Below are 22,841 nucleotides of genomic sequence, written 5' to 3'. Positions count from 1 at the left end.
AATATTCAAAGTAATGAAAAGCAAAAACCTACAGCCACGAATACTCTATCCAGCGAAGCTGTCATTCAGAATAGAAGGGCAGAGAAAGTGCTTCCAGGACAAAGTAAAACTGAAGGAGTTCATTAGATCCAAACCACTATTATATGAAATGTTAAAGGGGCTGGTTTAGAAGGAGAAGGATCAAAACTATAAACATTAAAATGAAAACTGCATCACAACAACCAACAACAGAAAGAAGCTAGGGAATCAAAACAAAGGCAAACTAAATAGGCAATGAGAGTGGGAAAAGAACTATAGGTATGGGGAACATATTGGGGGGAGGTCAGCAGGGAGGGGTAAGGGGGAAAGGGAGGGAGATGGTACAGAAATTAAGAAGCATAGTAGGAGGGAATGGAGTAGACAGGAAGAGGTTGAGAAGAACTGTATGTACAACCAATGGACATGGACTAAAAGGGGGAAACAACAGGAGGGAGGGGGGCCACTGGGTGGAGGGGAACAGAGGGAAAATAAATTGAGACTACTGTAACAGCATAATCAATAAAACATATTTAAAAAATAAATAAATGAAATGACACTTTTGAACAATAAAAAAGAAGAGAAAAAGTAATGACAAAAAACGTTCCTAACTAATGAGAGAAAAATTACGCAAGTCCAAGAACCACAGAGGGTCCCAATGAAGGTGAACCCAAACAGGTCCACTCCAAGACACATCATAATTAAAATGGTAATATTCAAAGACAAAGAGAAAATCCTAAAAGCAACAACAGGAAAACATCTAATAACACACAAGAAAGTTCCAATAAGGCTATCATCAGATTTCTCAACAGAAACACTCTAAGTCAGCAGGAATGGCAAAAAAATATTCCAAGCAATGAAAAACAAAGGCCTACAACCAAGACTACTCTACCCAGCAAGGCTCACATTAAAAATGGAAGGTGAAATAAGGAATTTCCCAGACAAAAGAAGGCTAAAATAATACATCTCCACCAACCAGCACTGCAAGAAATGCTAAAGGGTCTGCTTTAAGAAGATGAAGAAGCAGAGAGAGACAGAGAGGAACACAGGCACAAAGGGGGAAAATGACAATGGATAAGAACCTATCAATAATAACCTTAAATGTAAATGGATTAAATGCTCCAAAAAAAGACATAGGGTAGCGGAATGGATTAGAAAGTATGACCCATATATATGCTGTCTACAAGAGACCAACCTCAGAATAAAAGATCTACACAGAATGAAAGTGAAAGAATGGAAAAAATATTCCAATAAATGGACATGAAAAAAAGCTGGGGTAGCAATACTTATATCATATAAAACAGACTTCACAACAAAGGCCATAAAAAGAGACAAAGAAGGACATTTCATAATATACAAGGGAATAATCCATCAAGAAGATATAACCCTGGTAAACATATATACACCCAACATAGAGCACTCAAATATATAAGAAAAATCTTGAAGAACTTCAAGGATATCAACAGCAACACATTCATAGTAGAGGATTTTAACATCCCATTGTCAACAACGGACAGATCTTCCAAGCATAGAAACACCAAGATACTGTGGAACTCTCTCCGCTCCCATTAAATATATTCTTGAAAGTTCCAGCCACAGCAATCAGACAACAAAAACAAATAAATGCATCCTAATTGGAAAAGAGGAAGTAAAACTGTCATTTGTGCGGATAATATGATAGTGTACACAGAAAACCCTAGAGACTCCACCAAAAAAACTACTCAACCTAATAAGTGAATTCGGCAAAATAGCAGTGTACAAAGTCAATATCCAGAAATCGAAGGCATTTCTGTACACCAACAATAAAATATCAGAGATAGAAACTAAAAGAAAAATGCCATTTACCATAGCAACAAGAAAAATAAAGTACCTAGGAATAAACTTAACCAAAGAAATAGAAGACCTGTACTCAGAAACGACATGACACTGAAGAAAGAAATTAAGGAATACAAATAAATGGAAGCATATGCCATGTTCATGGATGGGAAGAATCAACATCATTAAAATGTCCATACTACCCAAAGCAATTGATAGATTCAATGCAATTATTATTAAAATACCAACGACATATTTCACAGACCTAGAACAAATACTTCAAAAATTTATATGGAACCAAAAAAGAGCCCAAACAGCCACAGCAATCTTGAGGAAGAAGAACACAGTAGGATGAATCACAATACCTGATATCAAACTATAGTACAAGGCCACTGTAATCAAAAGTCTGGTACTGGCATAAGAACAAACATATAGACCAATGGAACAGAATAGAGAGTCCAAAAATAAACCCAGGTCTATATGGTCGACTAATATTTGACAAAGTGGGGAGTAACATAAAATGGAGTGAAAAGAGCCTCTTCAACAAATGGTGTTGAGAGAACTGGACAGGGACATGCAAAAAAATGAAACTAGATCTCCAACTTACACCACACAGCAGCATAAACTCAAGATAGATCAAAGACTTAAATGTAAGCCATGACACCATAAAAGTCCTAGAGGAAAACATAGGCAGGAAAATTTCAGATATCCCTTGTAGCAACATTTTCACTCATATATCTCCTAAGGCAAGGGAAATAAAGGAAAGAATAAACAAATGGGACTACATCAACTAAAGAGTTCCTGCTCAGCAAAAGAAAACATCAGCAAGATGAAAAGGAAACCAACCATATGGGAAAATATATTTGGCAATGATACCTCGGACAAGCAATTGATCTCCAAAATATATAAAGAACTTATACGACTCAACACCAAAAAGACAGACAATCCAATTCAAAAATGGGCAAAGGACCTGAACAAACATTTCTCCAAAGAGGACATACAGAGGGTCCTTAGACATATGAAACAATTCTCAACATCATTAGCCATCAGAGAGATGCAAATAAAAACCACAAGGAGATAACACTTTACACCTGTCAGAATGGCCATCATCAACAAATCAACAAAGAACAAGTGCTGGTGAGGATGTGGAGAAATGGGAATCCTAGTGCACTGCTGTTGGGAATGCAGACTGGTGCAGTCACTATGGAAAACAGTGGAATTTCCTCAAAAAACTAAAAGTGGAACTGCCTTTTGAACCAGCAATTCCATTGCTAGGATTGTGTCTGAAGAATCCTAAAACACCAATTCAAAAGAACCTATGCACCCCTATGTTCATAGCAGCACTGTTTACAATAGCCAAGTGCTGGAAACAACCTAAGTGCCCATCTGTAGATGAGTGGATCAAAAAACTGTGGTACATTTACACAAAGGAGTATATGCAGCAGAGAGAAAGAAGGAACTCCTGCCATTTGCGACAACATGGATGGAACTAGAGAGAATTATGCTTAGCGAAATAAGCCAGGCAACAAAAGAAAAATACCTTATGCTATCACCTATTACAGGAGACTAATGAACAACACAAACAAATGAGCAAAATTGAACCAGAGGTACGTAAACAAGGAGTAGACTAACAGTGACAAGGAGGGAGAGGGGAGGGAGGGGTGAGGGAGAAAAGGGGGAAAGAAGAGGAAGGGTCTAGTCAAAGAACAGGTATAAATGACCCACAGACATGGACAACTGTGTGGGGACTGACTTTTGGAGAAGGGGTGGTCAGGGTGCGGGGAAGCAATAGGGAAAAAAGTGGGACAGCTGTAATAGAAAAACAAACAAAAAATTTTTAATGAGGGAAAAAATATATAAACAATGGAAATGCCATTTTAGTGAATATTAAAAGGATTGATTTTCCTTCACACTGTATGTTTTTATCCCTACCTGATCTCTCCAGAATTATACATTTTGAAGAAGTAAGTAATGACATAAGGTTCTTTGCATGAAACTAATAAGACCAGTTGTTAATAAGAGGTTTTGTTGAGCAAGACTTTGACTGAAATGTTATGCCTAAAGGAGACATGCTTGGGCTCTGCTTGTTACCAAAAAGTCCTGAAGAACTAGGATTGACTTTAGAAGGTAATAAAAGCCCATGAGGAAAAAAAGGCCTGGTACCTAGGTTGGATGTGTGGTTCATAGCAATCTTTCCAGGGAAGGAATGAAGGCTCCTTTCCTGAAAGATGGCTAGAAGGGATCTTAATGCAGAATGGAAAATCCAAAGGACTTGGAAAAGACAGGTGTTTACAGGCAAGGCTGAATGGCAGGTATGTGGCTCAGCTCCTGTGCCCTGAAGGGCAGACTGAAGGTCACCCTAAATGTTCCTTGTGTAAGTTCCAGCAAAGCAGACTTAAGATCATAAGTGATCATTTGCTGCTCTTGTTGTGTTTATGCAAATGAACAGGTTAATTAAAAACGGACCTAATGCAGTCCCTTTAATGACAAGGAGGGTAATCTTAAGGAGAAAAATCGTGATTCAAGGAAAATCACAATGCTCAGTGGTAGACTATAAAGTAGTGCACCTAACCATCTTTAAGGTTTCTTTTCATTTAAAGCTTCTTTTCATTTGAAAGTTAAACTATGTTTGTGGCATCATAAAAGATGCTTAATTTACAGGCAAGAAGAATGTCAAATGCCTTACAATTTGAAGTCTTTCCAATAAGACTGACTTATAGATTTAAAGACTGCTCTGTGTGTTATGTTGCATAAATTAACATGTGTTTTCTGTTTTCAAAGGGCATAAGCCTATGATCTCATTACCTGAGTGATTGTCTGTACATATAGGCCTCACTTAATCCTGTCTGCATCGCTGCCTCTTGAGACTCAACGGTTTGGCTATACTAAGTGACTAGGTTGGTGAAGAATGGGGTTGTCTGTGGGCTTCACTTTAAAACTGGTTTCTCTTTTCTATCCTAATGGCTTGGACAGAAACAGCCCAGAGGTCTGAGGGAGGGAAATCTAAAATATTTCCCTCAGACCAAACTAAGTATAGTAGGCAAAAGGGTTTTGGACAGGTGTGACATGCTTGGCACACGTTCCTCCAAAAAAGCCCTTCTTTTTTCCCTAATGTGGGACATTGAAAAATTAATACCTGCCTTTTGTCATCTACTGGTTATGGACTGAACGATGCCTTTTAATCCTGTTGCCAAATCTGTGGCCCCCAGAATACAACAAGGATGCCAGCCTGTTAAACTAAGCACGCCATTGTCCGGGGACAGCCAACTGACCTGGAGTCTGCACGATCCTTCCCCATGAGGGAAGGCCACCCTCCCCTCCACACCCCAACTCTTATTAGGGATTTCTGGACTCAAGGGTAGGTAGAACGACAACCATGCCCAGCTTGGAGGAGCACGAGACCATTGCCCATTGTCCTCTATAAGATTATAAAGGGACTTAAGTGGGAGAGGGAATTGTTATTTTTTATAGTTATAAAAAATTAATTATTAAAAAAATATATAGGAAAGGGTGAAGCCAGAGAACTTGTATGCATGACCCATGGGCATGCACCGGGTGGGGGGTGGGTTCTTGGGGACGGAGGGTGCTGGATGGAGTGGAGCAAAGGGGAAAAAATTGGAACTATTGTAACAATATAATCAATAAAATATAGTTTAAAAAATGTAATGGGAGAATGATCCAATTTTTAAAAGAAAAAGATAAAACATCTCCAGTGATTTTCAATGGTTCTCTGAATAGAATCCAGTCTCCTTTCTCAAGCTTCAAGGCCCAATGTGATTAATTCTTTCCTATATTTCTGGCCTGTTTTCTTCATCCTCTCCCTCGCTCATGATGCTCAGGCCTCACTGGCCTTTCAGTTCTTCAGATTTGCCAACCTCCTTCCTGCCTCCGGGCCTTTGCTTAGGCTGTCCCCTCTACCTCAAATGCTCCTCCTCCTTCAGCATGCCTTCTCTCCAAACAATCCATGCTCATCCTCTCACAGGAACTTTCCAGCCCCAAATCTGAGCATCTCCTGTAATTTTTTTTCATTGTACCCTATAGTTTTTGCCTTTTAGAGCATATCACAATTTGTAATTATATATTCATTTTTTGGTGTGTTAATCTATTCTTTTAGACCATATATATCCACAGAAGGCAAGAAATAGCTTTTTCTGTCACGATTAAACCTGACACCTAGTACCTGGTAGACATTTGATAAATATTTGACTGAACGAATCAATTAAAGGCAAGGGTGGGGAGTCAGGTCTCTGGGAGAAGAGGCTGTGTCTTTGAAGATGATCTGTGCTGAGGTCAGCAATGGTCTTATAAACACCAGATTCTAATGGCATTAATTTTTACTTGTTCAAAGAAATGGCCAAATGGCCTCTGAAAGACATCAGACCCACCTGAAGTGCAGAAAGTGGAGCATGGGTTAGGCCAGAATTTTTTCATCCAGAGGGGTAGGATCCCTGGTGTGCTCCACATGTGTAGGTAGGTGGAGATCCGGCTGGTCTGAATGGCCACCAGATTGCCACCAACACCTGCAAGGAGAAAAAGAATCTGGTTTCCCCTCCTTTATGCCAGTCTCTGAGTTCTATCCCTTATTTTAAGTTTATTTTCTCCAGGAAGTTTTCCTTGACTGATTCGGCACTTGATCTGCTTTCCTCCCACTTGACCACAGATCTTGTTTGGCATCAGAAAGTAACTGCATCACCCTGACAGCTCTTAAGGTAAAGGACTCTGTGGCAAAGTAGTTTCTCAGTACATATTTGTTGGGTAGAGGCAGAGTGAATGGTGGGGAGGGAGGAAATTCAAGAAAGGAGGGAGGGTGAGACAGGGAGGAGAGCAGACGGATTGGCTATGAGAGGATATCTTGATAAGGCACTAGAAGTTGGAGGAAGTGATAGGAACCAGACTACAGACTGGAATATCTAAGAAAACAAAAGGGATTTTTTTCACCTCAAGGTAGGAAGGAAAGAGACGGCAGGCAAAAGCAGCAAGGGAGGAGGGGTAATCATATGTTGACAGAGCTGGAGCTTATTGCTAAGGCTCCTGGCTTCCCCCAGGATGCTGATGGTGTATCCAGCTCTGCCAGTGTCAGTGGGCCCAGCTGACATAGGCCATGCTGAGCTCCTTCTGCAGAGGCAGACTTCAGGGCTGGCAGAGAAGAGGGATCACCCATGGGGACTGTCTCCTTTTGAGATTGAATTGGGTTGCCCCCATTCTATTTCCTCAGCCCTATGGAGAACAATCTTTCTGGGACAGATGTGTCTCAGTGATCTCCAAGGGCAAAGACCAGTTGCCTTGGGCTTCCAGAAGATGCAAAAAATGTTCTGTGGGCAGAGGATGGCTATATATCTATTTTGATTTAAAAATGATTAAAAAATAAAATAACTCAAATTAATTGGCAGCATTTTCAAAATAGGCCTTTAATAATTCCCAGCTTCTCCTAACTAGTCAGCTCAAGCAACTCTGGACCTTATCTCCTACCAGGCAGCCAGCTGCCAGAGCTGAACAGGCACTACTCCCTTCACCCTAGAAACACATGCCCTGTTCTCTATCACTCCTTACTGCCTAGCGATTATCTGACCTGTTTAACTCATTCAAATTGCTTGCTTGGCCCCTATAGGTATCTGAGTTGGTGCCATCCAAGAATATCTTTCCAAGGTTATAGCCATTTGGGCCTGACTTAGCTGTTGCTGTCCTCACTCAGTGGCCAGCTCTGGTGCTGGGAATAGGACCTGTGGGAGGTACAGACCTACTGGGTGGCTTACTGACATGCAAGGAACAGAGGCCTGAGTTCCCATGGAAGTGGGGAGAAGTGGGATGGCCCAAGAATCTCTGAAGCCTGTTTCTGAAGTCCCAGAAGGCCAGAGCCCAGGCACCAAGCAAACTGTGCAATAAGTTACCATGTTTGGTTGCTCCCTAGACCAGTAGTCCCATTTTACAGAGCCTTATCAGAAACCATACACATACCAAGCTTTGGTTAAAAGAGGGTTCCTCACACAAATGCCCACAGGATCTAAGTCTAGAAAGTGAATCAGTGAAAAGCTGGGTGGAATACAACAGGAAATGGAGAAAACTGTGGCAAACTGGACAAAGGTCCTTTCTCAGGGGCAGCTGATTCCTGCCCTACCCTGCAATGTAAACCCAGTATTGTTACAAATTTGCTTTTCGAGAAGACAGAAATACATATTTTCATGTGCAATGTCTGAGTTTTAAATATCACCAATGAATCTAAGTTAAAAATGAAAGAGAAACCACAAGAAGCCAACACTCCATTTCTGAAGGCCACATTCATTTTGCAGGTGCCAAAGAATCTTGGGTTAAATTCTGTGCGCCTTCAAGGCATGGGCTTTAGTTAGCTCTGTGGGAAAGTTCAGGTCTCAGTGGCACTTAAGAGGAGCAGGGTGTGACTAGGTGGAGCAATAGGCATGGCTTCTCCCCTGGGGTCTCCTTCTACTTGAGGAAAACCAGCCTCAGTAGCCTCTGCCCACCCAGCTTCCTGACTGCCTCTGAGGGCCTGCAAGCAGACCTCTGACAACACTGCTACTCCGGTCCCACCACCTGGGCCCAGGGGGCCAACCCAGCCCAGGGACCCGAAGTGATGGGGATTGCCAATACATACCACATATGACAGGAGTAAATATGGCCATTCCTTTGTACTGCTCTTTAGAAATGGTTTTGTTCAAGATGAGCCCTCCAAAACTGGGGAGAGAGCAAATGGCAGCCAAATGACTAGAGTTTAGAGTGGCCTTGCAAATATTCTCTATACAAGCTGCCAAATCAGGGTTTCTTTAGCTTAGCAAACACTTTCCTTACCCCTATGCAAAATCCCTGTTGTCACCAGTCTGGTCTCCCCAGTGTCCTCTGCACCCCACACATGCATTTTCATCTCTAGTCTAGTCTTACCTGTTCTTAGAAGGCCCTTCAGATAATGTCAGCCCACTAAAAGAAAACGACAGACTCTTGAGGCCTCTTAGCTGGCTTGGCTCTGTCTTGTGAGAGCCCCTAAACTACAAATGAGCTGCTCTATAGGAGTGGACACACTTGCATGAGTATAATCTCCTGCCCCTTATTGTTGGAAGATGCTGCTACAAGACCTCACTCCCATCAGACCCTATAGTTTAAAAGCATAGCATTCTCCACCTGTAGAGCCTTAAAGAAGTGAGATCAATTTGTGTAAGGAACCCAGAAACAAAGATATGTAGACCATACCTTCTCCTCTCTGAGAGTCAAAGTTAGGAAAGCACATCAGAAAGGAATGGAGTGGCCCCCTTCAGGGTCTGCTAATGGAAAGGGCCCTCGAGAATGAGGCTAGAGGGTAGAAGACCTGGACTCAGCTAAAGGCCCAAGGCTCCATGGAAACTAATCCTTCACCCCTCTAGGTCCCACCAGCAACCACGCTGTGGAAATGGTGTTCACATAGCTACTGCCTTGAGGCCCCCTGCAGCCTAAGTAGGCGTCCAGACGAGTGAGAGCTGAGGCAGCAGAGGAATGGGAGACCAATATCCCACCATGCCAAGATGGGGCAGGAGCCGTTGGCACTGGTGCCCTCATCTGATGTTTCCATATTCAGCTCTTCCTGGCTCTCTGGTACTCTGGCAGCTGTAAATAAGACTGTCTCCCAGAACAAGAAGTCTGGGTTCTTAGTGAGAAAAAGAGAGATGAAGAGTACATAGGTATGACAACCAGCACTGGGAGTTAGTGAAGGAGCCCATAGCTACAGCTCACTCCAACCATGGCCACAGGAAAACGAGCCTCACCCTCCTCCAGGGGCTCCTTAGCTCTCATGCCACTCTCTTGAACACAGAGCCAGGGGATTACACTAGGAGACAGAAAGGGGGCAGAGGCCCTCACACATGCTCACCTGCTGATCACCATTGCTAAGATGATTGGGAACCACCCGAACTTTAGGATCTTCATGATGGGTGGGTTCTGCTTTGCAATAAGGATCCATACCGGTGTCAGGGCCATGAAGCCAATGCAAACCAATGGAGTCAGAAACTGACTGTCTGGGAAGAGAAAGAAAAAAGGGAATGCATGCAGCTGTGTAGCCAGGGCAGAGCACACAACATGGCCTGTGGGCTGATGCCTGGGCTATAGAGATGAGAGGTGGGCTGGGAACTAAAGGCTTTAAGAGGTCTGGGGAGACACTTCTGTCCTCATCAGTTTAGGGTGGACTGTCCTACCATACCTTCCAAAGCATTTTCTCCATCCTGTTAAGCAACTGGAAAAGCTCCTCTCTGTCTTCAATTCCTTCCACCTTCACGTCCACTTCTCTGGTTTTGTTATTTTCCTAAGTACCCTCTTCTGCCTTCTCCCATCCCAGTGAGCTCTAAGCAATTACCAAACACTCTGGGAGACAGCAACCTATAGGAGCACCTTCTTGCAAGACATTTTCACATCTAGTCCAATTCTTCTAGAACTCCTCAGAAGCCTTGGCAGAGGTTCCACCTCATATTCTCCCAGCCCGGTGGTGAACACTTCCATTCCCCTGCATGTGGCTTGTCTTCCTGACTACACTGGCAGATGTGAGAGTCGATGGCTCACACTTCGTCAGTGAAGATTTATCTGATATGTGCCAGGCCCAGTGACACCCACCCCCTTTCAGTGCACCCAAGATAAATTCACAGTCTAACTGGAGAGGTGGACAATCCAACAATGATACAACATCCATTAAGTTGTGTGTTGAAATACACTATTTCAGAAGGGGTACTGCAGAGGTGGAGAGAAAGGGTCTAGGGACATCTGTGACTCATATTTATTTTGCAAATCAAACATTAACCCATAAACAAATCTTGTTTTAAATTCAGTTTTGTTTAAAAATAAAATAAGATCATCTTATTAGTAACTCTTCATTGACACTGACATGAACTTTGAGAATCTCCCAGATCATTAAATATCGTTGGTGGTAGGCAATTCCAGGTTGACAAGGAGCCAGTACCAAATCAAGACAAAAAGGGTCCCAGTGCCTGAATTCTCTAAATCAGAAGTGTTTTTTGTTGCTCTGCTTCAGCTGCCAACATGTAAAAACGGGGTGATATCTCAAATCCTTGGGTCCATGTTCCCACAGGGCAATGATAAATTGGAGCTCTGCTGCAGCTGCTCCTTTGTCTGGGGCATTTCCTCCCATTCCCCACTGTCTTCATCACCATATGCAAACAGTCACTTACAGTCATCTTAGCGAGATTGTGCCCCATGGAAAGTAAGCAATAGGACACTCACAATGGAGTGGTCAGCTATGGAATCCCAGCAGGGAGAACCTTCTGGGTAAGAGTGGTACTGCCTAGTTACACTGCTCCGAGCATGAGCAAACTGTGTCTCCATGGCAGACCTGAGGAGACCTCTGGTGAGGGCCTGTTGCTACAAGATGTGTGAACTGATCCCTGAGCTGCTGAGCAGGTGGCCAGGCCACCTTCTGAGGAGCCCTGGCTCCCCCCTGCCTCGTGCCCACAGGGAGAGCAAATGCTGCTGCTGCTGCTGCTTCCTGTAGCTGAGACATTTCCCCTTGAGAGCTACATCTTGGGCAGTTTACAGGTGTCCAGTGTGAACTGCCTTCCCCCACAGAGGCGCTGTCACCTGCGAGGATGTGCTGAAGTAGCCAGACCAACATACCCTGGTCCTAATGTGGAAACCGACAACTTACGTGTCTGCTGCCTTGAGCAGTGCATCCCATCTAACATGGTTGTGAGAGCTGGAGGCACTTGCTAGAGAACTTGACTTGTTCAATGAATTCAGGCTTTGCTTCTGTTGTGACTCCACAACACACCCCGGTTCCTTCCTGCGGTACCCAATTTGAATGGTGCAGGCTGCGTGCAAACATTCCCACTCAGCCTTGCTGATGGGCCTTTCCTCCTTGGGGGCCCCCTACCTTTGTGTTTATAGAAGAAGCTGCTAATGAAAGCCAGAATGGACACCGTGATGAGGTCTCCCAGGCTGGCTGCAATGGGTGTGGCGATGTTGTCTGGGTTGATCCCAAGTTTTCGAGCACCAGTCACTAAACAGACCATCAGCACTCCTGCAGAGAAGAGAGGAGACTCAAAGCCTGGGGAATCAAACGACCCCAAGGAGGCTCAGCAGCACAGTAAACGGGCATAGGATGGCAAACTGGTCAGGACACTGCTTAGGAACTTCCCTCTATCACACAAGGCTAGACTGAAGTCAGACCACCTGAGAAGACTGGGAGTGTTGGACTCCGCGTTGTTACTTTCTGGAATGATGCTAAGGAGCGGCCTGAAAGTTCTGATGACACGCACAAACCCGTTGTGGTTCCTGGGCTTCCACGGCACTTGGAACTACAGACATGAAGCTCAGAGCCCCTCACTGCAGGGAAGATGCTCCAAATCTGTTCTGAGCAGTAGGAGCCCTAGGGACTGGTCATGGCCTTCGATGCCTATTGGGGTCTGTGAAGAAGCAGCTGTCTGGGTGGAATTAGCTGTGTGAGAGGTTTGTTAGGGACAAAGCCTATGAGGAAAGATGGGAGTCATGGTGATGCAGGGCAGCCCCTGTGGCAGGAGAGAGGGAAGGAAAGAGCAGGAGCACATGCAGACTGACTGCAATGCAGTGCTAGGAAGCCTGGAAGGACTGTCAGAAGCTCTACAGCCAAAGGCATGTGGATGGGTCCATGCTTCTGGAGAACAGGCCCATCTCAGGAGCTCTGCAGGGCCACCATTGGGTGGAGCCAGCATGTAGCCTCTGAGTGCAGGGCTGATGGATTTTAGGGTGCAGCACTGAAGGCCTGCTCTCCAGCTAGAGACCTGAGAAGTACCTTTTAGGAACTGCCCTACCTCTCCAGGTCCTACTTTCTGTTCTGACTCTGTTCTGAGGCGACAGTCACATGTAGACTTCTAGCCTCCATTCACTGCTTAGGACTTAATCCAACAGCATCTCATGTGGGTGTTTAAAGACACTTTGTATCTTGGATATTGGTGTTTTAACACTTTACCCTAAATAATTCTAAAAATAATTAGAATTATCACCTTAATGTTGTTTTATTTGAAACTGCCACTACCAGCCACAATTTGTTCCCTATGTTATGACCAGGTCATAGCTACTTTAATCTCTTTTAAAATAATGATTCTAAGTGAATCCAAATTTGCATGGCTAAGGTGGTGATTTGGTGACCATACTACCACAACTATATAGAGAGACACCACCAGTTTGAGAGTTCTTATTGAAAACCACCAGCACCACCTGATTTTATGGCACAGTCATGCCATGGTCACACTGTGAGGCACTGGCCATATTTCTGACTTTCCACACATGTTTGGATGATCCCAATTACATCCATGCAGCTGAGCTGCACCCCATCTCTGGACCTCAGTTTCTTCATCTGTAAACTGGGGAGATATAGTATTCTGTACAAGTCTCCACAGGAACAGGGTTAGCCTTCTGAATCATTTGATCGTGTTGTTTTCAGAGAAGACTTCATGCCAAGTATCTCCTGGGCTGTATTTCTCCAGAAGGTCTGGCATATTCATTCTGCCCTTCCTTTGACCAGACTGAGTAATTGTGCCACCCCATGAACATGCATAGGCATGTGACCAGGCTCCCAGGCTTCTGCACTTTTACCTCCCCCTCCCAATCATGTGCCCCAGTACAGGAATGCAGCTGTTCCATTGATCAGCTGCTGTTTAGATTAACTTACAGAGAGCTGCATCAACCCACAGAGAGCTGAACTCAAATGTGTTTTGTGGGCAGTCAGATGGCAGGACAGAAGTGTAAATACAAATCCAATTCATAAGGTTATCACTTGTTCCTTCTTACACTTGCACATGTTACAACATACACACAGACATGCAACCTAGAAGAGAATCAGAATAAAGTCCATTCATTCAGCAAATGTTTGGAAGCTGGTTATATGCCTGGACCTGTTTTAAGTAACCATTGGTTCTGACTCACACTTAAGTGCTTGTTGGGTGGAAAAACAAGGAAGTGAACAAGCATTTAAAATAAATAAATAGGATAGCTAAAAATAAAGTATGATTGTGAACAGGCCTACTCCAGAGAGCTGATCAGAGAGCGCCTCAGAAAGGAAGAGGCACTGACACTTAACTGGAATTATTTACATGCTCCTATACTGAGGTCTCACTCTGAGCTAGAATGCGAGAATACAAACATTACAGGATCCCTGTGCATTTTGCTCACAAGTGTATCCCTAGCACCATAACAGTACCTGGCCTGAGCAGACACTCAGTAAATACTGAGTATAATGAACAGGTGACATTCTACTGTAACTATACAACCAACTGGTTCTCCACTGACATTCATGAGCTCCAAGGACAAGTCATGTCTGCAAGTGCCTTTCTGTCTTTCCACCTTCTGTAGACACGTAGGAAGCATCTGTTGTATGGCAGGTAGTGTGATAGGATTAGCAGATGGAAAAATAGGAGATGGGGCTCAAGCTTGGAGAAGCTGACATTGTAGCAGGAAGGTGAGACAGAAAATGGACAAAGAAAAAAGGTAATTTCAGAGTTTCCCAAGTGTTCTAAAAGGAATCTGGCATGGTGCAGTAGAGCATGGTGGCCGTGGGGAAGTGGAGAGAGGAGAACAGTACTTGTGAGTAGGTAGTCAGGAAACACCTCTCTGAAGAGATGAAATTTAAGTACAAAACTGAGCCTTGTTCCCCACGATGACTGTAGACTGAAGAGCTTACCACAGGCCCATATGTAAGCCATGCTCCAGAAATGGTTAAGGACTGACTAATTGACTGACTGAATAAATGAATGAATGAACAGAGGAACAGATGACTGTGTCTATGGAGCACAGGCCAGTTCTGTAGACAAGCAGAAGGAAGAGAAATGAAGTCAGCAGCTCCTCCTGGCACACACACCCTACCCAGAAGGGGGCGGCTCACTGGCCTCTTCACCTGCCCACAGGGTGGGTCATGACCTGACAGGCTCTCCCTCATTCCCCGGCAGGACACCAAGGCTCCACTATTAATGCTCCATCTTTTGGAATCAAAAGCACAAAGAGTTGACAGTGGAGCCCTGAGGAGTGGAGCATGCAGCCAGCCAGAAGGAAGGGTACTGGGGTAGGGACACAGCTCACCAAGTACAAAGGCTGCAAGGAAGGCAGTGCTGACACTGCTGGCACACAGCAACTTGACCATTGCAAAGTCTAACTCCCCTCTAGACACAGCTCCCAGCAGCAGGGCAGCCACAGCAGCCAGGAGCCCCACGACAGTGGCCTGCACCTGTCGGGCAGAAATCAGAAACGTGAGGAAGGGTCCCTCTGACCATCACTACCCTCCCTGCCCTTCACCTTGCTTCCTCTCTGACCTTGAGAGGTCAGGGGAAAAGAAAGACTAACATCCCCTTCAACCCAATTCCCCTGAGACTATTACTTTCCCCTTTGCTTTTGTTCCATGCCACCTGCAATCACAGAATCTAGTTCTTCATCTTGTACTCAGCCCTTGGTCAAGGACCACATGGCTCTGGCCCACAGCTCCTCCATCACTACTCTGGACAAGTGCTTGTAACCTCCAGCAGCATAGACTGTGAATATACCCTTGAGGAGATGCTCCCTGGTCTTCAGCTACAGCTCAGAGGCCTTTGTGCACACTTCCCGTCTCTCTCCCTTTCCTCCCTTGGCACTTGCCCTACATGCTGGTGCCCTGTTCTTTGCATTCTCTCCTGTCCCCAGCTGCAGTTCCCATCTCATCCAAGTGGGACACATCCAGGTGGGGACACATCTCTGTACCCACTCAGGCCAGTACCCAGATCTGAGTATTAATATTGGCATCTGTTCTCAGTAATCCAAAACATCTCAATGGAAACATGTTGTGTTATTAAAGAAGGTTGAATAAACAAAGACTTCTACCATATATATGGATGGAGTGAGTTAGTCCTTTAAGATGAAAAATGCCCTCTAAGTTCACCTACATAATTCCAATCAAAGTCCCAACAAGATTTTTCATGAAACTTAACTAATTTCAAATTTCACAAAGACAAGTAGATGTGTAAGAATAACCAAAACAATTCTGAGAAAGAAGATTAAGAGAGGATTTTGGCAAATTTATTATCAATATGTATTTTAAAGCTAGTAATTAAAATGTTGCATTGGCAGAAAAATAGACAGACCAACAGGACAGAATGGAGTCCAGGAATAGAATCATGAATATATGGAAATTTAATATGATAAAAGGCATTTTAAATCTATATGAAATACGTTACTTGTGAATAAATAGAGTAAGAGAAACTGAATATCTGTTTGAGAAAAAAAAAATTCTGTTTTATACCATTCACACACATGCACAACTAAACATAAAAATCTAAAGTATACCCTGGCCAAGTGGCTCAGTTGTTTGGGGCATCATCACATACACCAAAAAGTTGAGGGTTCGATCCCCAGTTGGGTGCATATGGGAGGCAACTGATCAATGTCTGTCTCTCACATCAATGTCTCTCTATCTCTCTAAAATCAATACATATATCCTCGGGTAAGTATTAAAATTTTTTTTAATCTAAAGTGTGAAATAGGAGAAAATATAAAATAATATGTTTCAGATTTTAATTATTACTACTAAAGATATATCATTTAAAATCAATAAAGAAAACTACAGATAAAGTCCAAGTATGACTTAATTCAAGATAACCCAATATTCAAAGACAGAAATAGACTTGGAGAAAATATTTCCTATGTATATAATAAAGGACTAGTATCAGAATAATGAAGTCCACTTTACAAATCAACAACAATAATAATAACATAACCTGATAGAAAAATGCAAAAGGGTGGTGAACAGGGAATTCACAGACAAGAAAATACAAATGACCAAGAAGCATGCAAGAAAAGGATCAACCTCCCTCGTAGTCTGAAAATTTTAAATGAAATCACAATTTGAAGGCATCTTACTTATTTGTAACCACTGTTGGCCTTCCTCTATTAAAAGTTAAATACTGTCTTATTTTCTGCTGAGGTCCTCAGCTCTGAGAAGAGAATCTGGATCTCAGTTCTCATCTTGCTCACCAAATAAAGGAATGAATGAATCTATGAATAAATGGGATACACTATTTTTACCCATCAGACTAAGTAAAATTAAAATTGTAAAGGTTGATAATAAAAAACATGTTGACAAATATGTGGAAAAAATGGTCTCTTATACATTGATGGTGGTAAAATTGGTACAGGAATTTTAGAGGAAAATTTAGATGTAAATTACCCATATTGCCTGACAAATCTAGAATTTCCCATGGAAACAACTGCAAATGTGAACAAAGAACCATGTCATGATAATATTTAGAGCTACTATTTTCAGAGTGCTTACTATTTACCATAGTAAGTAATTTTCATTCATTAAATCATTAAGAGAAAAGTACAAATTACAGAATTATATATAAAGTATAATATTTTTAAAACACAGAAAGTTATCACATATTGTCTATGGCTATATATATATATATATATATATATATATATATATGAAGCAAAAAAGTAGTTTAGAAGAATACTTTCACACTTTCAATACTGGTGAGGTTAGGGAGAAACCAATACTTCAAATATTAATACGAGTGCTATAATGTAATACTAAGAAGTCAAATATTTTGTAATGCTTTTGGGGAAAATGTGGAGCTTTAAACTGTTCATACCTTGTGAATTTGTGGGAATTTAAGGAACACTGTCATTGCAGTATAATTTATCAAGTAGCAGCCTCAAAACAACTGCAGGTACACCCAGGGTGCTAGTTAAGTGAAGTGGGACAGGGCTGAGGTGGGGCAGGTTTGCATTGGCCCTGCCAGGCCAGCTCTCAACAACTGACCTTCAGTCTTACTGGGGAATTTTCAGGCCCTCCTAGATGTTAACAATATTGACTATTTCTCTTGGTTCTATTTACATGATGGAATATGCTGAAGTTATTAAAAAGTTTGATTGTGAAACTTATTGCACCGTTTCAGTGTTTAGCTTTTTAAAAATAGAGGGGACAAAATTATATCCACAGTGTCATTAGGACCATGTGCTAAGCTGCTGCCTGGCCCAGAGCAGGACTTAATAAATGTTTATTAAGAACCAATCATGTGGAAATGTACACACATACAAACAAGGATTTGGTATAAGACCACTGACTTGTAGCTGAGCTATTTATTATCGACCTTTTGCCAGACCCACTGTTAGGAATATCATGAGTGTCGCATTTAATCTCCCAAGCTCTTCAGCTACAGGCTGAATTTGGCTATATATTATCCACATACTTACAGTATATTACTTGTGGTCCTGGCCCATGCAAATCACCTGAAGTGGAGAAGGCAGACATCTAAACACAGAATTGCAACTTAGGCAGCCCCAGGAACACATGCAAGGCAACAAGGAGCTGTACCTGGTGTCAGGCTGGAACTGAGACCTGACTGGAGTCTTTAAAGGGCTTCATTGCCAGGCGAACAAATGGAGAAAAGGACATTCCAAAGCCAGATAACCGCATATACAAGGCATGAGGCTGGTGGGGAAGATGGGACCAGACCATGAATTCCTTTTGGTCCAGACCCACACTTGGATAAGGGAAACCAACAAAAGGGCTTATGGAAGAAGAGGCCTGATTAGCTTTAGGTTTTAGAAAAAGTCACTCAGGTGGCTATGCAGAGGTAAGTTGAAGGTCAAGAAGCCTGAAGCAGTTAAAACAGTGAAGAGGTTTGCAGTCAGTCAAGGGACCAAGAGGGCAGGGCTGGATTCCAGTTCAGAGGTAGGATGCTCCGTTACTGGCTGTTAAAGATAAGGGGCAGAGAAGCTGAGGATGACTCAGTTTCCAACTGTTTAAATGGTAAGAATATTCACTAGGCATAGCTAGCATGATTGATTAGCATGTGCAAGCTACACAACATGCCTCTCCCCTGACCCACAGCTCACAACAACCCACCTTACAAGGTAAAGTGGCTCTGAGGGTCCCCAGCTTGATTCCCAGAGTAAGTTTTCAACCATCAAACTAGACTGAGTTGGGGACTTCAGAACAGCTGAGTGTGAGGAGGGAAGGTGACAAGGCCAGATCTGGCCGATGGAGATGCCCAGTAGAGAGCTACAGATAGGGGCTCTGAAACCCAGGTGAAAGGTAAAGTAGTACCCTCCTAATTTGATGAACAGAGAGATATTGGTAAATTGAGTCTGTGTGCCCTGCCCATGTCACCAGTTAATAAATGATGGTCTTAATTCCAGGCCCGTCTGATCTCAGAGCCCAGGTTGTTTGTGTGGTCACAGGCTGCCCCCAGCCAGAGAAGCCCAGGGGGTTCTGGAATGAGCCAGTTCCTGTCTAGATCCAACTCCACCTTTCCCTGAGCCCCTAAGCCATCTCTTCCAAAGCTCCCAGAATCAGGTTTTCTGAATGAACAGGATGAACAGTTAGCCCAACGAGGGTCTGCTAGAAGGGGGTGTAAGTTTGAAAGAGCATGTAGCATTTAAGGGTCTTACAAAGGCTGAGCAGGAATTTGTAGAGGCAGAAGTGGGGCCAAGGACGAATTTCCATGTAGGAATGATATGCAAATGTCCCAGAAAAAAATCATTTGCACAAGGCAATCACGGGAATGGCAGGAACCCTGGCAAGCACAGCTTGCACAGAGTGGAAAGAGAAGGCAGCTAGCACCCCAAGCTATGAGGAAGAGAAGTGAGCAAGTACAGAATCTTTCAAGAAGCTTCCAGCTACAGCAAGAGTGTGGTCTGGGAGGCACGAGGTGAATGGATGAGTGGCTTCCATCCCCAACGCTCAGTCCAGAGCACACAGATAAAGGTTCACTTTGCCTTTACCTTTCCTATCTGGAGCAGGCCTGGCTGCAGATTCAAAATCGGGGAAGGGATCCATCAATCAGACAAAGGGTAGAGTCACCTGGATGAGGGCGAGGTTACTGTTGATGACTCTGCATTGCTCCTGGGGGTCATCAATTTGTCCAGTGTTGGCCTAGCATAGAGAGAAAGGGGCAAAGGGTAAGTATGGCTAGGCCCAAAGCTAGGTTAATCCTTTCTGGAAAGAAATCAGCAAACACCATTTCACTGTCATCAAAACAAATTATTCTGACCAGCTTTCAAAACAGTGACTCAGGAATGGGGAGGTAAAGACGCAGGTATCTTTAAAAATCAGATGGTGTCATGGACCATGTCTTCCATACCCGTGTGCAAATGCACGCACAAGCATGTCACCCACAATTTCAAGGCCACCTGACTGCCAAGTTCATCCACAGACCAAAGGGGAATGATGCCTCTGAACATGGCCTGCACACTCAGCCAGATCTTTGGCCACCTCTCCAAACACCTGCAGTTCCCTTCTTGTTCCAGTGAGTCACATTTCAAAGGACACCAACCACTCCAACTTTATCCTGCAAATCATCCTGTTTTAGAAATGCATTTAAGTCCCTCTCCTCTTAGGATTAAAAAGCAGGATCAGAAATATGACTTTCTCCTTTAAAAATGGTAGTCAGCTCCAAATATCATAGCATTTGCCAGCAAAGTTCAATATGTAGATAAGAAAAAGTTTTAAAGCAAATATATGTTCCTAGTTCCTTTGTACTGAGTTCATTAAATTCCTAAGTGCCAATGGAAAAAAAATACAATCACATTTTCTGTACAAATAAGGGGAGGCTTTTTATCTTCAGTATGACAGATGTCTGGGATATATTTTGGAGCCTGAGTCAACTCTTCCTACAGACAGACTAATACCCACCTCAAGGGTCCTCATAGGAACAAGGGCACAAAGTGGAGCAGAACACAGCTGCAGACTCCACAATGTGTCCAAAACACAAGACCAGCAGGCGTGTTCCTCTTCTCTGCTCCATGCCTATACTGTGCGCTCCTGGGGTTCAATGTTTCCTATCAATCAACCAACTCCAAGGCTAGTGCTGTTCTTATCAGATAGGGGCTTGCTGCTGGCCTATGACCCCAGAGTATGAATCTGAAAGGTATTCCTTTCTCAAAACGTTTTATTTCCATCTCTGTAAAATGGTTAAAATAGACAAATCTATAACCTGTATGACCCATACAACAGTTGTTTTTCTCTGTGAGAAGGTGCCTGCTGGTGCCCAGAGGTATATTACAGGACAGGGAGTCGGGGTTTGAGGAAGCTTGGAGATATCATAGAAGAGGGAAGAAGAGTGTCAGAGGGGAAGAAGCTGTGGGAAGAGGTGAGGTGTTAAGAACTAGGATTCTGGAGGGTCCAGAAGTGCTTTTAGGGCAGGGGATAGGAATGGGCAGCTGAATGGAATGGAGGTGGTCCCTGAAGCTAAAGCCGTCCAAACACTGGGAGGCTTGGGATTTGAATGGATTATCCATGCGTATGCTAAAATCATCCAGGGTGATGGTGGGATTTGCTGTAGAGATTAAGACTGTTAGAGGGCCCACTTTCCAGGACTATGGGGGACTGACTGAGTGGCAAAGGAGGGGAGGAAGCAGGACAGGATGGTGAGGGTGCAGCATGCCCATCAGGTCTGCAAGATAAACCATGGGTAGGTCCTCAGGGGGCAGGTCTCCATCAAGGCAGAGGGACATTTCTTAACCCTGTGTGGTGGTTCTAGAAATATCAGGGTAAGAGCTTGAGGAATGTCACTGCAAGAGAAATTTTGTGGGAAGTTGGAACATCTTTTACAGAGATCAACCCAAATTCATTTCAACAGAAGTTGTTGAGGAAACCCTTTCTAAATGTGTATTTGGTCACATATACTTACACATTTTAAATCTCTTTGACTTCTAAGTATAGGTTTCCATGAGAAATCTTGTGGGATCCTTTTTCAATTCTAGATTTTCTAAATCTTTCCTTATTGTCTACGTCAAACAGGCTGCTTTCACTGATTCAGACTGTGGCATGACGGATATTTTCCAGGCACCTCTTTGGCTCAGGTTGTCCCTAGCAGACTGACCTGTGTGCTGCATGTACAAGCTACCTTGTCCTATTGCTTCTGTTTGGTTCTGGTCAATGGGGAGCCATGGAAAGATACTGGAGGGCCAGCAGAGAGTGAGGTTGCAATGTGTGTCTCTCTGTCCTTCTCACTGGCCAGTGGCTGCATTTCTTCACCCAGACCTGCAGCTTCAGCCAGATGGCCCTCTTCTACAGCTATAGGTTCAGCTCTCCCCAGTTCTGGGAACAACCCCACCTCCTGCCCCTTTAGGCCTTGAGTGATCATTACTTCCTATTGTTGCCAGTCCTGCAGTGTTTCAGAATCCCTTTGTCGTTTCCCATAACCTTGCCCACAAGTTGGTGAATGAACTCACTAAACTCTGCTCAAATCCAATCTGTGTGCCACCTCTTTGCTGCTAGGGTCCTGACTTACCCAGTAAGTTATATCTTCAGAAGGACATTTAGCCCATGCACAGTAAAAAAAAAAAAAAAAAAAATTCTCACTCCTTTGTATATTTTTTCTAATAACAAAAACTGGGTTAAGTTGGAGGAGTGAACGTAAGTTTTGCTATTCTTCTCCTCGCCCAAATTGGAAAGTAGGAAAAGACAATCTTTTAACTTGTTCCAAAGCTAACACAGAGAGTTTCCTGTATAACTTTCCCCCAGTTTCTCCTGGTGTTAACATTTTACATAACCATGAGACAATCATTAACAACTAAGACATTAACACTGATTGGTATGACACTACTGATTAAACAACAGAATGTATTTGGACTTCCCCAGTTTTTCCACTAATGTCCTTTTTCTGTTTCAGGAAACAAATCAGGATAGCCCATTGAATTTAGTTATCACTGTCTCCTTGGTTTCCTCCAATCTGTGACATTCCCTCACCTTTTGTTGTCTTTCATGACCCTGACCCTTTTGAAAAGCACTGGTCAAATATTTTGCAGAATGTCCTTCAACTTGGGTTTGTCTGGTGTTTGCTCATGATTAAACTGAGATTATGGGTTCTGAAGGAGAAGACTGAAGAGGTGAAATGGTCTTCTCTTTGGTATCTGGGGGTGCATGACACCAACATGGCTTATCACAGGTGATGTTAACCTTGATCACCGGGGAAGGTGGTATCTGCCAGGATTCTACACTGCCAACTTTTAGCTATTTTTCCCTTCTCACACTCCGTTAATTAGGAGTCATTAGGTCCAGTCCACACTCAGGGGGAGGGGAA

General features: G+C 43.4%; 1 protein-coding gene across 9 annotated transcripts in view; it reads right to left on the bottom strand.

Moving 5' to 3' along the window:
- SLC41A3 (solute carrier family 41 member 3) overlaps positions 1 to 22,841 on the bottom strand; it is a 73,795-nt gene that overhangs the window by 8,080 nt on the left and 42,874 nt on the right. For all 9 annotated transcript variants that reach the window (XR_016512733.1, XM_090285871.1, XM_090285873.1 and 6 more), the window contains 6 exons: positions 19,619 to 19,690; positions 14,863 to 15,007; positions 11,684 to 11,830; positions 9,680 to 9,824; positions 8,438 to 8,517; positions 6,216 to 6,350 (listed from right to left, as the gene is read on the bottom strand). Coding sequence is in view for 8 of the 9 variants with exons in the window: in XM_090285871.1 (XP_090141997.1) it covers positions 6,216 to 6,350; positions 8,438 to 8,517; positions 9,680 to 9,824; positions 11,684 to 11,830; positions 14,863 to 15,007; positions 19,619 to 19,690 (724 nt within the window). In the remaining variant the exon portion in view is untranslated. The remainder of the gene's footprint in view (positions 1 to 6,215; positions 6,351 to 8,437; positions 8,518 to 9,679; positions 9,825 to 11,683; positions 11,831 to 14,862; positions 15,008 to 19,618; positions 19,691 to 22,841) is intronic.

This window comes from Furipterus horrens, unplaced genomic scaffold (assembly GCF_987537825.1).
Source record: "Furipterus horrens unplaced genomic scaffold, mFurHor1.1.pri manual_scaffold_8, whole genome shotgun sequence".
NCBI lineage: Eukaryota > Metazoa > Chordata > Mammalia > Chiroptera > Furipteridae > Furipterus > Furipterus horrens.
The sequence above is the reverse complement of the archived record's forward strand: the minus strand, read 5'-3'. Positions and strand labels throughout refer to the sequence as shown.